Consider the following 12,489-nt stretch of genomic DNA (forward strand, 5'->3'; position numbering starts at 1 on the left):
TGCCAGTCATTCAGGTTTGTATTCCTTCTTATTTCTGTGGCTCTGTTTCCTACAAACGTATTCCAGAACTCTCTCTTTTGATCCAAGTTAAAGCAACAGTTGAATCAGTCCAAAAATACTATTGTCTTTCAATTCTAGTCCGTCTACAACTTGACCATATAATCTTGATAAGATCAAAGCTCCCAAGAGTTCTAATCTAGGAATTGTAATCTCTTTAGTAGGTGCCACTCTTGACTTACTCATTACTAACTTTACTGAAATCTTCTCATTAAATTCAGGATGTAAGAAAATACAAGCAGCAGAGAAACTTCACTGGCATCACAGAAACAATGTTGACTTATTCAGCAGCCTTCAAATGGACTTGAGACAAGTCTCCGTGGAATCTTACATTCTTTCAGTAAAGATAGCTCCTTGATCCAGGATAAAAATCTATTTGATATATCTATTGGAAGTGCATCGTCCCAATTAATTTTCCTCTTCCAAATGTTTTGAAGCAATACTTTAGGTATCAATGGAACATAGGGTCAAATAATCTTTGGGCAGCCGATAACACAACTCTTTTAGTAATCCTCTTTTCTGGAATTTCAACCATACTGCCTCAAAAATGTTCATCGGTTTCAGTGTCCCAAAAGAGACCTAGACTTGAAATGAATTTTTCATGTGTCTCTTCTACAATTTTTTCAAAAGTAACCCAGCCTCGTAGTTTGAATTGTGCTGAAGACACCAGCTCCTTAGCTTCAGAAATAAATTTTTCTGCCTCTTCTTTAGTTTCTAAACTCGTAATACAGTTGTCCACATAAAAAGATTCTTTGAGTTGCTATGTGCTTCCTTTTATGCGGAGCGTTCTCTAGATAGTAAGCTATAGTTGCTTCTAGTAAAAATGGACTAGGAGAAGCACCAAATACCACTCTACAATGTCGGAGAGTGATTATTTTTTCTCGTCTTAATAAATCCTTCGACCACAGAAATTAAAAATATTCCCTGTCCTCTGGATTCAAACTGATTTGTAAAAATGCTTTTTTGATGTCTGATGTTATGCCAATTTCGTTTTTCCGAAACTGCATTATCAATTTGGGTACCAATTCCAATAAACTTGGCCCTTTTTCTAAACAATTATTCAAGGAATTTCCTTTGGAATCTTTCGTCGATGCATCAAAACCCGGACGAATTTTCGTTGTTATTACACCAGTTTTTATCACAGGATGAGGTGGTAAATAGTGTCCCTTTTTCTCGTCTTTATCTACAATTTGAATAATTCCATATCGAACCCACTCATTAAACATATCAACATTAAATTACCAGATCTGATGAGATTTTTGGTAGACATTAACCATTTAGTGGCTAATTCTTTATTTGTTTCTAATTTTGGACGCCCACATTTCCATGGCAAACATACTTCATATCTTTTGTCTTTGTTTCTTTTAATAGTTTTATGGAAAAAAATCTACCGTTGCTTCATTGGTTACCTGCCTTGACTTTCTTCTGCGGGACATCTTATGCCAATGACATCTAGGCTCCATAATTCAGTCAAATCTAAATTAGTAGCATATATAATACTCTCCAAAGATTTTGAGTAGTTTCTTTGTTTACCTTGAAGCGTCCATCCAAGTTTTGTTTTAATAGCTACCAAATTATTATCAATGGGCTTAATTCTCCCAGTCAATAATGCGCCAAGATAATCTGCTCTTATTAATAAACCTATTTCAGGCACATATTCTCATGTATCACTTAAACGTATATTTTTCTTTTTCAAAACTGGATAAATATCAGGATCCTTTACACGTGGAATTGCACCACATTTTCTTTTCATCCAAAACTGAAATAGTGTACTTGAAATTTGAACAAAAGCTTTGTAATGTAATATTGTAGACATTGTGGGACTCTTGTTTAGTTTCACTGCCTCCAAAAAGCCATGACTCATCATTTGTTGGATCTACACGTTTCAATCCTAGTTTCTGCACAATATCTTTTCGTATGAAAGATCTTTGAATACCAGTATTAAATAATTCATGAATGATTTCAGACCTGTCATCATCGATGATTTTCACCAATACAGTTAACAATAATGTTGGCAAATTTTTTGGTGACCAAAAAAAAAAAAAAAAAAAAAAAAAAAAAAAAAAAAAAAACCCTGTGCATCCAATTCAGACTGTTTGTCTTGTTTTGATAGATTTATATTTGGACACATAATGCTGTGGTGTTTTTTCTTGTATATAATATACTTTAAATAAGTTTTGCAGATCTTAGAACTGTGTCCTGGTTTCAAACAGATGAAACAAGCCCCCCTTTCCTTCAAGGTTTCCCTTTTCACCTCCAGTGACATCTCAATAGCCTTAAAGCATTCTGAGGTATTATGAAACGACTTGTTAGAAAATAAACAATGCTTGCCATTTTTCTCAGCTCTTTGCTTTTCATTAGATACAGTGCAAGCTGCAGTGAGAATTTTTTCTTTCATTTAAAATTTTCCAAATTCTTGATCATTTGCAAACCCTGATCGAGCAAGGTGTAACCACTTTTCACTTTCGACTTCCAAACGAAGAAATTCTAAGTTTTCTAACATGTTCATCTTGTCTTTATTTTCTGCATAGTTATGTGTGCGTTCCCACTTCACAAGCATAAATTTGAATTAATAGTTCATCTTTAGCAAAACGAGATTTCAGGTGTTCAGTAGCATTATAATAGTTTTCGCCAAATGGTGGAAAACTTGCAACTAAACCTCTGGCCGATGAACCTTCTTCAGTTGCTTGTAAAAGATACTGAAATTTGTCATCTGCATCGATGCAATCATCATGATAGATTTTTTAAATTGTTCCCAGAATCCTAGCCAGTTTTTAATATTACCATCAAAAAGTTTCAACTCTAACTTAAAAAGGTGAAAATTTTGCTTAGTTTCAGTTACTACACTGAAAATATCGCCCTTTCTTTCAGTGTTGATAACATTAAACATTAACTTTCGTTTTCATAGCAACCCACTGATTTCGATAGCTTTTCTTTAAATCCATATCATTAGAAAATTCATCTTCATTACAATTTCCCATTTCTAGCCACATTACTTTAACTTTTTCATCTAACTGAAATAATCTATCAGCTTTATCATTAAATATATTAAATATAGATATCAAATCCATCTTACTTTCTGCTTCAGCTTTTAGAACAGTTTCCACTGATTTCAAGGAAGTTGTGAAATATCGCCGTAATTGTGTTCTTTCCCGTTTGAAATTATCCGTAGTCCTGCTGCACGGATGTCAGTATTTTAAAGGATTCGAAAATAACTATAGATTTAATGTAAAAAACACTTTAATTGCAGATATTTACAAAATTTAGAAGCAGTTATTACAAACAGCAGCAAAAATTTAGAAGCAGCTTACAATGATAGAGCTTAATTTAACTCGCGAGCACGTGCGCCAAAATTACGAACACGAGAAGGCGCACTGGGTATATCATACTCGAAAGCAATTAACACATTTTAAATTACATTAATAATATAAATATGAGTATAAATGTGGATTAGCATAAAAAACAATGAACTTTAGAATATTTTAAAGAATATAATAAATGAAGTACTTAACATGCATTTATTTTGCACATCTCTGGCAGACTGAATACATATGCTCTATACAAATACTGACATTACATTTCTTGCACAGAAACCGTGTCTTTCTGTCCTTGTTTTTAGAGCACTCAGCGCATCTTCTGTAAACATTTTTCATCTTTCTAGATGGTGGTTCCATGTTGCAATCTCCTGAAATAATTTTTTTCTTTTAGTTTCAAAGGGATAGTGATTTGCTGCCGCCGTTGATATGAGTAATCTTCCACTTTCGAGTAACCAGTATTTCCTAGAATTTTAAAGATAATGTTTTTAGAACTAGTCTTAACATTTGTTCGGAATTTGTTTTTCTTCCATACCAAGCCATGTTTACCAACATAATTTTCATCATTTCATTGATTTTCTAATTCACTATCTAATTCAGTGTCTGTACTACTGTCTGTTGATGAATTATAATTGCTGTTGTGTTCTTCATCTATTAATTCTTCCTCCTCTTCTCTAAACATTTCATCGTCTGTTGAAATGGTTTCTAGCATATTTCTCAACCTTTTCCATTTCTTTATCATAAATTATATGCCCTGCCATGCTGACTTAATGAGAAAGTGAGGGTGAAAATCTGAGAGACGCGAGAAGGCGTGCGGGTGTTACATACCCAAACAGTACAATTCCTAGAAAAGTATTCGAAGAATCACTTTACGGATTTCCCAGCTTCATGAATGTGACCTTGAATTCAGCTACAAAAGGTTTTGTCCTTTTCCAGAAAAGGAGTTTTGAGGTAAGGGACAAAGAATATGTTCCTGGGTATGAGATACCCGGCGCGTGTGCTCGCTGGTTAAAACATAAAATTTAAACAGAGTTGAGTTGTAGCTGGTATTACTCAAACCAAGCCTCTGGAGGACTAGATCAAAGGTCAATTTTTAATATTACTGTTAATAATTCCATAGTTATTAAATAGTAATTTAACCATGTGTGTTAAATGTAAGCATCATAGGGTTCAGTGTAATGTGGCTGGACAGTAACTTCTTTTATTTTATTAAGGTATTTCTGTAACCATATTCTGTATGTATGAGGTACAGAGTTGTTTTAATTTAAAACTTTCCAACCTTGTACTGATTTTCTTTCTTATAAAAAATGCTTATATTTTTATGCATAGTATTTTTATGTCACAGTAATCCTCATCATTCATTTTTAATGCATAGGTAAGCTTTCATGTGCATACAAATTGAGAAAATTATTGTTTAGTAATTCAGGCTTTCTGTAACAATTAATTTATCCTTCCTGAGAAAAAATCTGCAGACACTTCCATATAAAACTTTGATTATTTGTCTATTATTTTTCCCTTGTCTTGCAGTTGTTGTAATGGTCATCTACTTAGTTACAATCTTTGTAATAATTTCAAATGTATAGTGAATGCCAAATCAGCAATATAAGAATCTGACCTTTTAGATTTTTTTAAAAAAGTTTTCTTATATTTGTCATCTTCCAAATCCTCGAATAAAAGCTTTCTAGTATCAGCTTAGTTGTTGGATTCCAAAATGAATGCTAATTTAATTATGCATCTAATATACTGAACAAGAATGCATCATCCGCTTCTTTCAAATCCTCATATCAAAATTATTATTGGCTGGATTTTTAAACTTGGATATATTTTTATAATGAATATATTCGTAGATATTATCTAAACATAGTATATTGTGCTATTGGTAACATAATGGCACAAATTAAATTGACCCTCAAGGGCACAGAAGTGCTGCAACTGGTTTTAAGGAATTATTATCTTCACCTAATGTTTTTCAATTTTGTATGTGTATGTGTTTATATATATATATGTATATATATATATAAACATACACACATGCAAAATTGAAAAACATATATATATATATATATATATATATATATATATATGGGGGAGTATGTAAAATCAATACATTATACACGCACACGAAATACATTATACATGCAGGGTAATGCAAGAAAATACTAGGCACGATTATATTATTTTTTTAAATCGTTCTGTAGATATATATATATATTTATATATATATATTTATATATATGTTAGTGCATATATATATATGTGTGTGTGTGTGTGTTTGTGTATAGAATCAATACCTTTCAGAATATTTTAATAGTAAACAGAGTACAAAACATTTTTGTGTAATGAATGCTTTTGTATTTGTAATATATATACATGAAAAAATTGGGAATTTGGACTAATTTTGGTCAAATAGTCAGCACTGTGGATAATTGAATGTAATAAATCAAGAGGTAAAAAAAAAAACTGTTATAACTATGATTAGATTAAAGAAAGATATGCTTTGGAATTATGAGTTCTTTTTAAAAATGTAAATGAAAAATTTTAATGCTATCTTTTCCATTTAGTAATAACGATACAAAAGTTTGTCACATTTCCAAAACTGTTCAGATGGCAGATGTTTGTGAATTTCAGCACTTCATAAATGGGTCTAGCAGTATGAAAGTTGTAAATCTTTCATAAAAAAGTTCATAAAAGTAATTTGCAGGTTAAGGTGTCATAAAATCAAGAGACTACTACTGTGAATGAAAATGTCAGTAAAAAACATAAATATATATCCTCTTAATTAGATCTTTCACAGTCTAATGCACTTAATTTTAAATGCTATTTAAGTTTTGGTTTAAATAAATCAATTCATTCTTTATATTACTGCAATCTTTGTGTTACTTATATTTTAATTTTCTCTGCATTCAGTGCAAACAATATCTGTGTTGTATAGTTGTTAAATTTTTGTACCCATAAAAAGTTAAAGAAATTTACTAATATTGTTAAAAGTATTTTGCTTCAATTAAGCAGAGCTATATAAACATGGAAAGTGGGTTCAGTGATTGAGAGTTAACTTTCTGTTTTAAAAGCAAATGTCACATTTTGAAGTATAAATTTTTATAACATACTGATTAATAGTCTTGAGACAGTGTGTATATATATTCCTTCTGTTGAATGTAAGGTCTAATTACAATGGCATATGATTATTTTTTTTTATTTTGTAATTCCTCTGTCACTTTAAATCCTGTTTTCATTTGAAAGTGTGTTTAGATTATTTCCTGTGGTAGTACAGTAAAGTGTCGTACTGTTTTGATTTGTTTTTCAGGCTAGTTTTCAAACATATGGAACCATTCAAACAGATAATGTGTAAACATTTTTCTTTTCTGGCAATTTTTTTTTAATCTTATTGTTATAAAACGATGTATTATAGTTTACCATGTCTTTCTTTCAAACAAACATGCAAAGTGCAGTTAATATACCTTATTCATATAATGTATATATAATTTCTTGCTTCAGAATGATGACAAACAGGAAATACCACTAGAATCTCATCCTCGCCATCGAACAAGGCCAAGAAAGGTTTTTGAAAAACTGTCTAACGTAAGTTGAATTAAATTGATTTCATTTCATTTCCCTTGTATCATTTAAAAGTTTTTGAAAAATGAATGACAGTTTAATTATTCTTTGTAATTTAAATGCAGTATTAGGTACAAATAAACATCTCATTCGGTATTGATACTGCTTATTGTGTTAATAGTTAAAACTGTTTTCAGTGTCAAAAGCATAAAATTCTACAAGTGCTTGCTATTATATTAGAATCTTCCTACAATTCCAGAATAATATTGTGTTAGTATTAAGATGTCTGAAACTTCTGAAGCTTATGTTATGGAAAGATTTCTTCTTAACTCAGTTCCAGAATATTGTTAACTAGTTTATGATGTCATATATGTTTATATGAAGTAGAAATGATGGGGTTAAGTATAATAACTGAATTCTTTTTTTTCTAATTCCGTTCTTACAGACATTGTAGGAAAAAAAAACTAACTTGGGTTCTTCTTCAAAAAAAGAAAAAAAAAAAAAAAACTGAATTTATTTAAATCATATAATGTATTTCTTAATTCAGTATGAATTTATATATAACGCTTATCAGTTGAGTGTCAGTTTATATAAAGATGAGGTATTCAGATTTAAATTTGATAAATTTCACTTTAAAAGAGCAATGACCACTCATTTCTATTTTCCACATATTGTATTTTTCTGCAATTCACATATTGCATAATGAAGACTGAAAATTTATTCATATAAGTGTTTCCTGCTGTTTGCATCTTTAAGCAGCAAAAAATCTCAATTTATGCATTTTTTTGGGAGGACCATTCTACTGTACATAAATTTAGATTTTCTTCTGCTGTTTAACCTTAAACTTGGCATTTTGAAGGGCAATAAAGGCTACAGTTCATATTCTCTACCTTCAGAGGATTTTACATCCATTTACAAAAGTGCTGCAATATGAAATACAGTCAAAATTCCTTAATCCGGATGTCCATAATCCGGAATGATCTATAATCCGGACCTCAAAGCTACAAACTTTCTGCACATGCGTAAACGCGACACATGCGCAAATGCGTTTATGCAGGCACATAATACCTTTACGCATGCGCATAATACGTTTACACATGCACGTTTAATGTATAACGAACGGTGTAAGCTAGGTTAAAATTATCTAATTATCTATTTCAGGTAATTTTGCAGATTGTGTAGTTTTTTAATCTTCTAATTGGATCCGGCTTATTATTTTTTGCAGACTGTAAGAGCAATTTTCTAAAAGTAAGCTTGAAGTTTTGATTATGTCAAAAAGAATTTCCGATTCTGGAGCTGCCAAAGGATCTACAAAGCGAAAGCGTGTTTTGATGTCCATAAAAAAAAAGTGAATCGCTGCAAAAAATGGATAAAGGCATACCCTTTGTTTCTCTAACCATTCTGAAATCTGTTTATCAATTTCACGCTGCTCTGCGGGGAAAGGGGGGAACTTCGCGGCACACAATGAACTGGAAGTTGATCTGTCAGCACTATCCTTATCTTCAGGGCAGATGTTTTTATTCTATTCAGCTTATAATTCCTTACTAAATGTAGTATTTCATCTCGATGTACTCTGATATGATTTAAATCAAATTCCTCGTCATTATAAATATCGCAAATACACTTCAAATAGTTTTCTGGTTGCAATTTTCTAATTTTGACTATGCGTAATGTATGCTTTACGCATGTGCGCGTTGAAAGAAATGTTTAATAAAGTAAACAAATAAATATTAAGCTTTTTTTTTTTATTTTTATACCCTTTAGATCATAATTAATCTTTATTTCTTAAATTATGGTTTCATATTTTTAACTTTATAATTTCTGCATGCCATCTTACCTGATATAAACTGATGATCTATAATCTGGAAAAACCAATGACCCGGAATCGCCGAAGTCCCGACGAGTCTGGATTAAAGATTTTTGACTGTACCTCTTTTATTTTCACACATGAATATTTCTGTATATGATGTTATTTTCTACTAACAACCAAGTGGTTTATGCATCCAAATAGTGATAATTTTCCTCTGGTCCTATTCTTAATGGTTGAATGACTGGTTACATATAATTTCCTAGTTTTTCTCATGTGTAACATACACTGAAGATCCAAAACATTATGAGCACCTCCTCAATAATGTGCTGCGTGACCTTTGGCTTACAAAACAGCTGCAACTCTCATTGGCATTGATGCCACAAGTTCTTGGTAGATGACTGGTGACAGGTTGTACCAAATATCTAAGCAGTGGTCATGCAAAGTCAAGATATTCCAACGTAGAGGTGTTTGGGCTCTGAGCTGCTGCTCTATGACATCACAAATGCGCTCTATCAGGGTAAGATCCGGTGAGTTAGGTGGACAGGACATTAATTGGATTTCATTCTTCTTATACTCCTCGAACCAGTCCAACACAATTTGACCCATGTGGCTTCCCCCCCCCAAAAAAAACTGAATTTATGTTATTTAAATCATATAATTTATTTCTTAACCCTTTTCGGCATGCTACCTTTTAAAGTCGGAGTTTTGATTAAAAAAAAAAGGGTAGGCAGTCTAATTAGGCCTAGAGGAGTACGCAAGTAAAATTTTGTTAAGATAGCACTTATCGTTTTAATTCTGTGCATGTGCCCAAAGTGGCACACTGATTGAATAGAGCTTCAAAAAGAGTGCTGAAACGAGCATTGTTGTCAATGAACTGACCGATGAGATGCGGAGAAACAAAGAATACAGACTCTCAGTTGTCGTAGATTACTTTTGAGCCCAGTCTGGGCACACCTAGGGTTCGCCGTTTGATTTTAGGCAAGATTTCAAGGTAAAAATTTAAAACTAATATAGAATAAGGAGATTAGCATACAGCCAAAAAAAAAATAACATAGAAATTTCTTTTCAAACAATTCCTTTTATACCCTAAAAAAAATCTGGAAGATTTCTTTGAAAAATGAGGGTTTTAAAAAACTAAACATGGCTAAAATATATGGACTGGTTTGTGTTGAGCTGCCATCTACTATAAATAAAGAAGGTTCAGAGTAACATATAGTAACCTATAAATCTTTTTTCATTCAATTTTTCTGTGTGTACAGAAGGAAATTTTTAACTGTGTCCAGACCGGACACACTGTGCCTCAAGGGGTTAATGGGCATTGTCCTGCTGTAAGATTCCATTTCCAGTTGGGAATGCAAACGCCATGTAAGCATGCAACTGATCTCCAGTTATGTTCAGCTAGTCCGCTGCTTTCATGGTCTTTTCTACCACAGCTAAGGGTCCCAGAACCGTCTAGGCCTGCAAAGCATAATACTACTACCTTCAACCTGTGTATGAAGGAAGGAGCAACTGTTTGCCTGGAAGACGGTATATCCTGTCATGACCATCAATGTGATACTTAGACTTGCATTGTATTGTGCTGTCAGCTGAACCCTATCTGGTGCCGATTTTGCTGTACCAAGCAAGGACAGTTTCCGGTGCCTTTTTTCTGTGACACTTGGATGTACAACACCTTGGCATCTATTGCTGGTTTCACTTTCATTTATCCACTTTGCATAAATACTACCAATGGCAACATGTGAAGAATTTTCAGTAATTCACGATTTAATTTGCCTAAAATTTTGGGTCGGTACTTTTGGCAAGTTGTTGTAAAGAATCCTCATAGGATAAAGTTCCAGAATTGACCATAATGGGTAGAATAGCCTCTGAAGTGTTAGTGGACAGCTGCTGCTGCAATACCTGCACATTTGTGATTACATTTACATTATCTGATACATTATCTAAAACATTCAACTTATTTGCAGTTCATCTGATCCAATGATTTAATTGTTTAACAGTTTTACCAGAGTCGTAGCTAGGGTTTCAGCGCCCAGGGACAACTGAAGATTTCGTGCCCCCTACTGCTTGCCAAGGATGGAAAACATTTAATTCTAAAATGTCGTAACATCAGTTTGGCGCCCCTTGGATTCTGCGCCCAGGGACAGATGCCCCCCTTGCCCCCCTCTAGCTATGCCCCTGAGTTTTACTTGGTAATTGAAAACCATCACTATCTATGCTACAATTTACATTACAGTCAAAAGTCTTTAATCCGGACTCGTCGGGACTTCGGCGATTCCGGATTATAGATCATCAGTTTAAATCTGGTAAGATGGCATGCAGAAATTATAAAATTAAAAATATGAAACCGTAATTTATAAAATAATAAGCAATTATGATCTAGAGGATATCAAAATTTACAAAAAAAGAAGCTTAATATTTATTTGTTTACTTTATTAAACATTTCTTTCAACGCGCGCATGCGTAAAGTATACCTTACGCATAGCCGAAATTAGAAAATTGCAACCAGAAAACTATTTGATTTGTATTCGTGATATTTATAATGACGAGGAATTTGATTTAAATCATATCAAAGATGGAGTACATCAAGATTAAATACTACATTTAGTAAGGAATTATAAGCCGAATAAAATAAAAACATCTGCCCTGAAGATAACGATAGTGCTGACAGATCAACTTCCAGTTCATTGCGTGCCGCGACGTCCCTCCCCTGTGCAGAGCAGCGTTAAACTGATAAACAGATTTCGGAACGGTTAGATAAACAAAGGATATACCTTTATCCATTTTTTGTAGCAATTCAATTTTTGTTTGATGGACATCGAAACATACTTTTGTTTTCTAGATCCTTTGGGAGCTCCAGCATCGGAAATTCTATTTGACATAATCGAAAGTTCAAGCTTACTTTTATAAAATTGCTCTTACAGTCTGCAAAAAATAATAAGCCGGATCTAATTCGAAGATTAAGGAACAACACAATCATCAACATTAACTGAAATAGATAATTTTAGCTTATACTGTCCATTATACATTAAACGCGCATGTGAAAACATATTCTGTGCTTGTGCAGACGCATATGCGCAGTTGTAAATGTCTTGTGCGAACGCGTAAAACGGCTATGCGCATGCGTCAACGCGGCGCATGCGCAGAAAGATTTTAGCTTTGAGATCCGGATTATGGGTGTCCGAATTAACGACTTTTGACTGTATTAGTATGCTTAGAAAAATTTACTACTAATATAGTGTTAAAAATGCATAAAGAGCTGGTAAATTGTACTTAGCCTTCAATGCAGTGACTTACTTGCCAAGACCTGTCAGAATTGCAGTCAGTCCATCTATGACTGAATTATCTGTTTAAGCAGCTGAGCATTGCATTCATAATATCTAATAATCACATCAGTTTCAGATTCAAGTTCCTTAATCTGGTAAAATTTTTGCAAACCAAATAGACTTGTGGTGTGTTGGTTGTTTTGAAGGCGGGTTCCATTTGATCAAATCTGTGTGTAAGAAATTAAGAAGCAAATTGGAGTTGAAAGCTATTGCATTGAGACTATACACACGAATTATCCCAGCCAGGACTGGTTGCATATATATGTACCGATGGATCCCACCCTTTACAAGATGGAAATGTGGGTATTTTCTCTGACTTTTTTGCATTCTATTCGTCCCTTGGTTTATTTACCACAGCATTTGATAAAGAGGTGGAGGTTATTAGGTTGGCATCTCAACATCTGATTTCTAGGTATGAGAGCTTTAATAA

General features: G+C 33.0%; 1 protein-coding gene across 18 annotated transcripts in view; it reads left to right on the forward strand.

The window, feature by feature from the left end:
• Positions 1-12,489, forward strand: part of LOC118201136 (uncharacterized) — a 385,427-nt gene that overhangs the window by 159,488 nt on the left and 213,450 nt on the right. For all 18 annotated transcript variants that reach the window (XM_085825487.1, XM_085825518.1, XM_085825505.1 and 15 more), the window contains one exon: positions 6,867-6,950. In XM_085825487.1, coding sequence (XP_085681613.1) covers positions 6,867-6,950 — 84 coding nt within the window. The remainder of the gene's footprint in view (positions 1-6,866; positions 6,951-12,489) is intronic.

Source organism: Stegodyphus dumicola, chromosome 1, assembly GCF_044657685.1.
Source record: "Stegodyphus dumicola isolate Sdum_Otavi_A_Nest chromosome 1, ASM4465768v1".
Classification (NCBI taxonomy): domain Eukaryota; kingdom Metazoa; phylum Arthropoda; class Arachnida; order Araneae; family Eresidae; genus Stegodyphus; species Stegodyphus dumicola.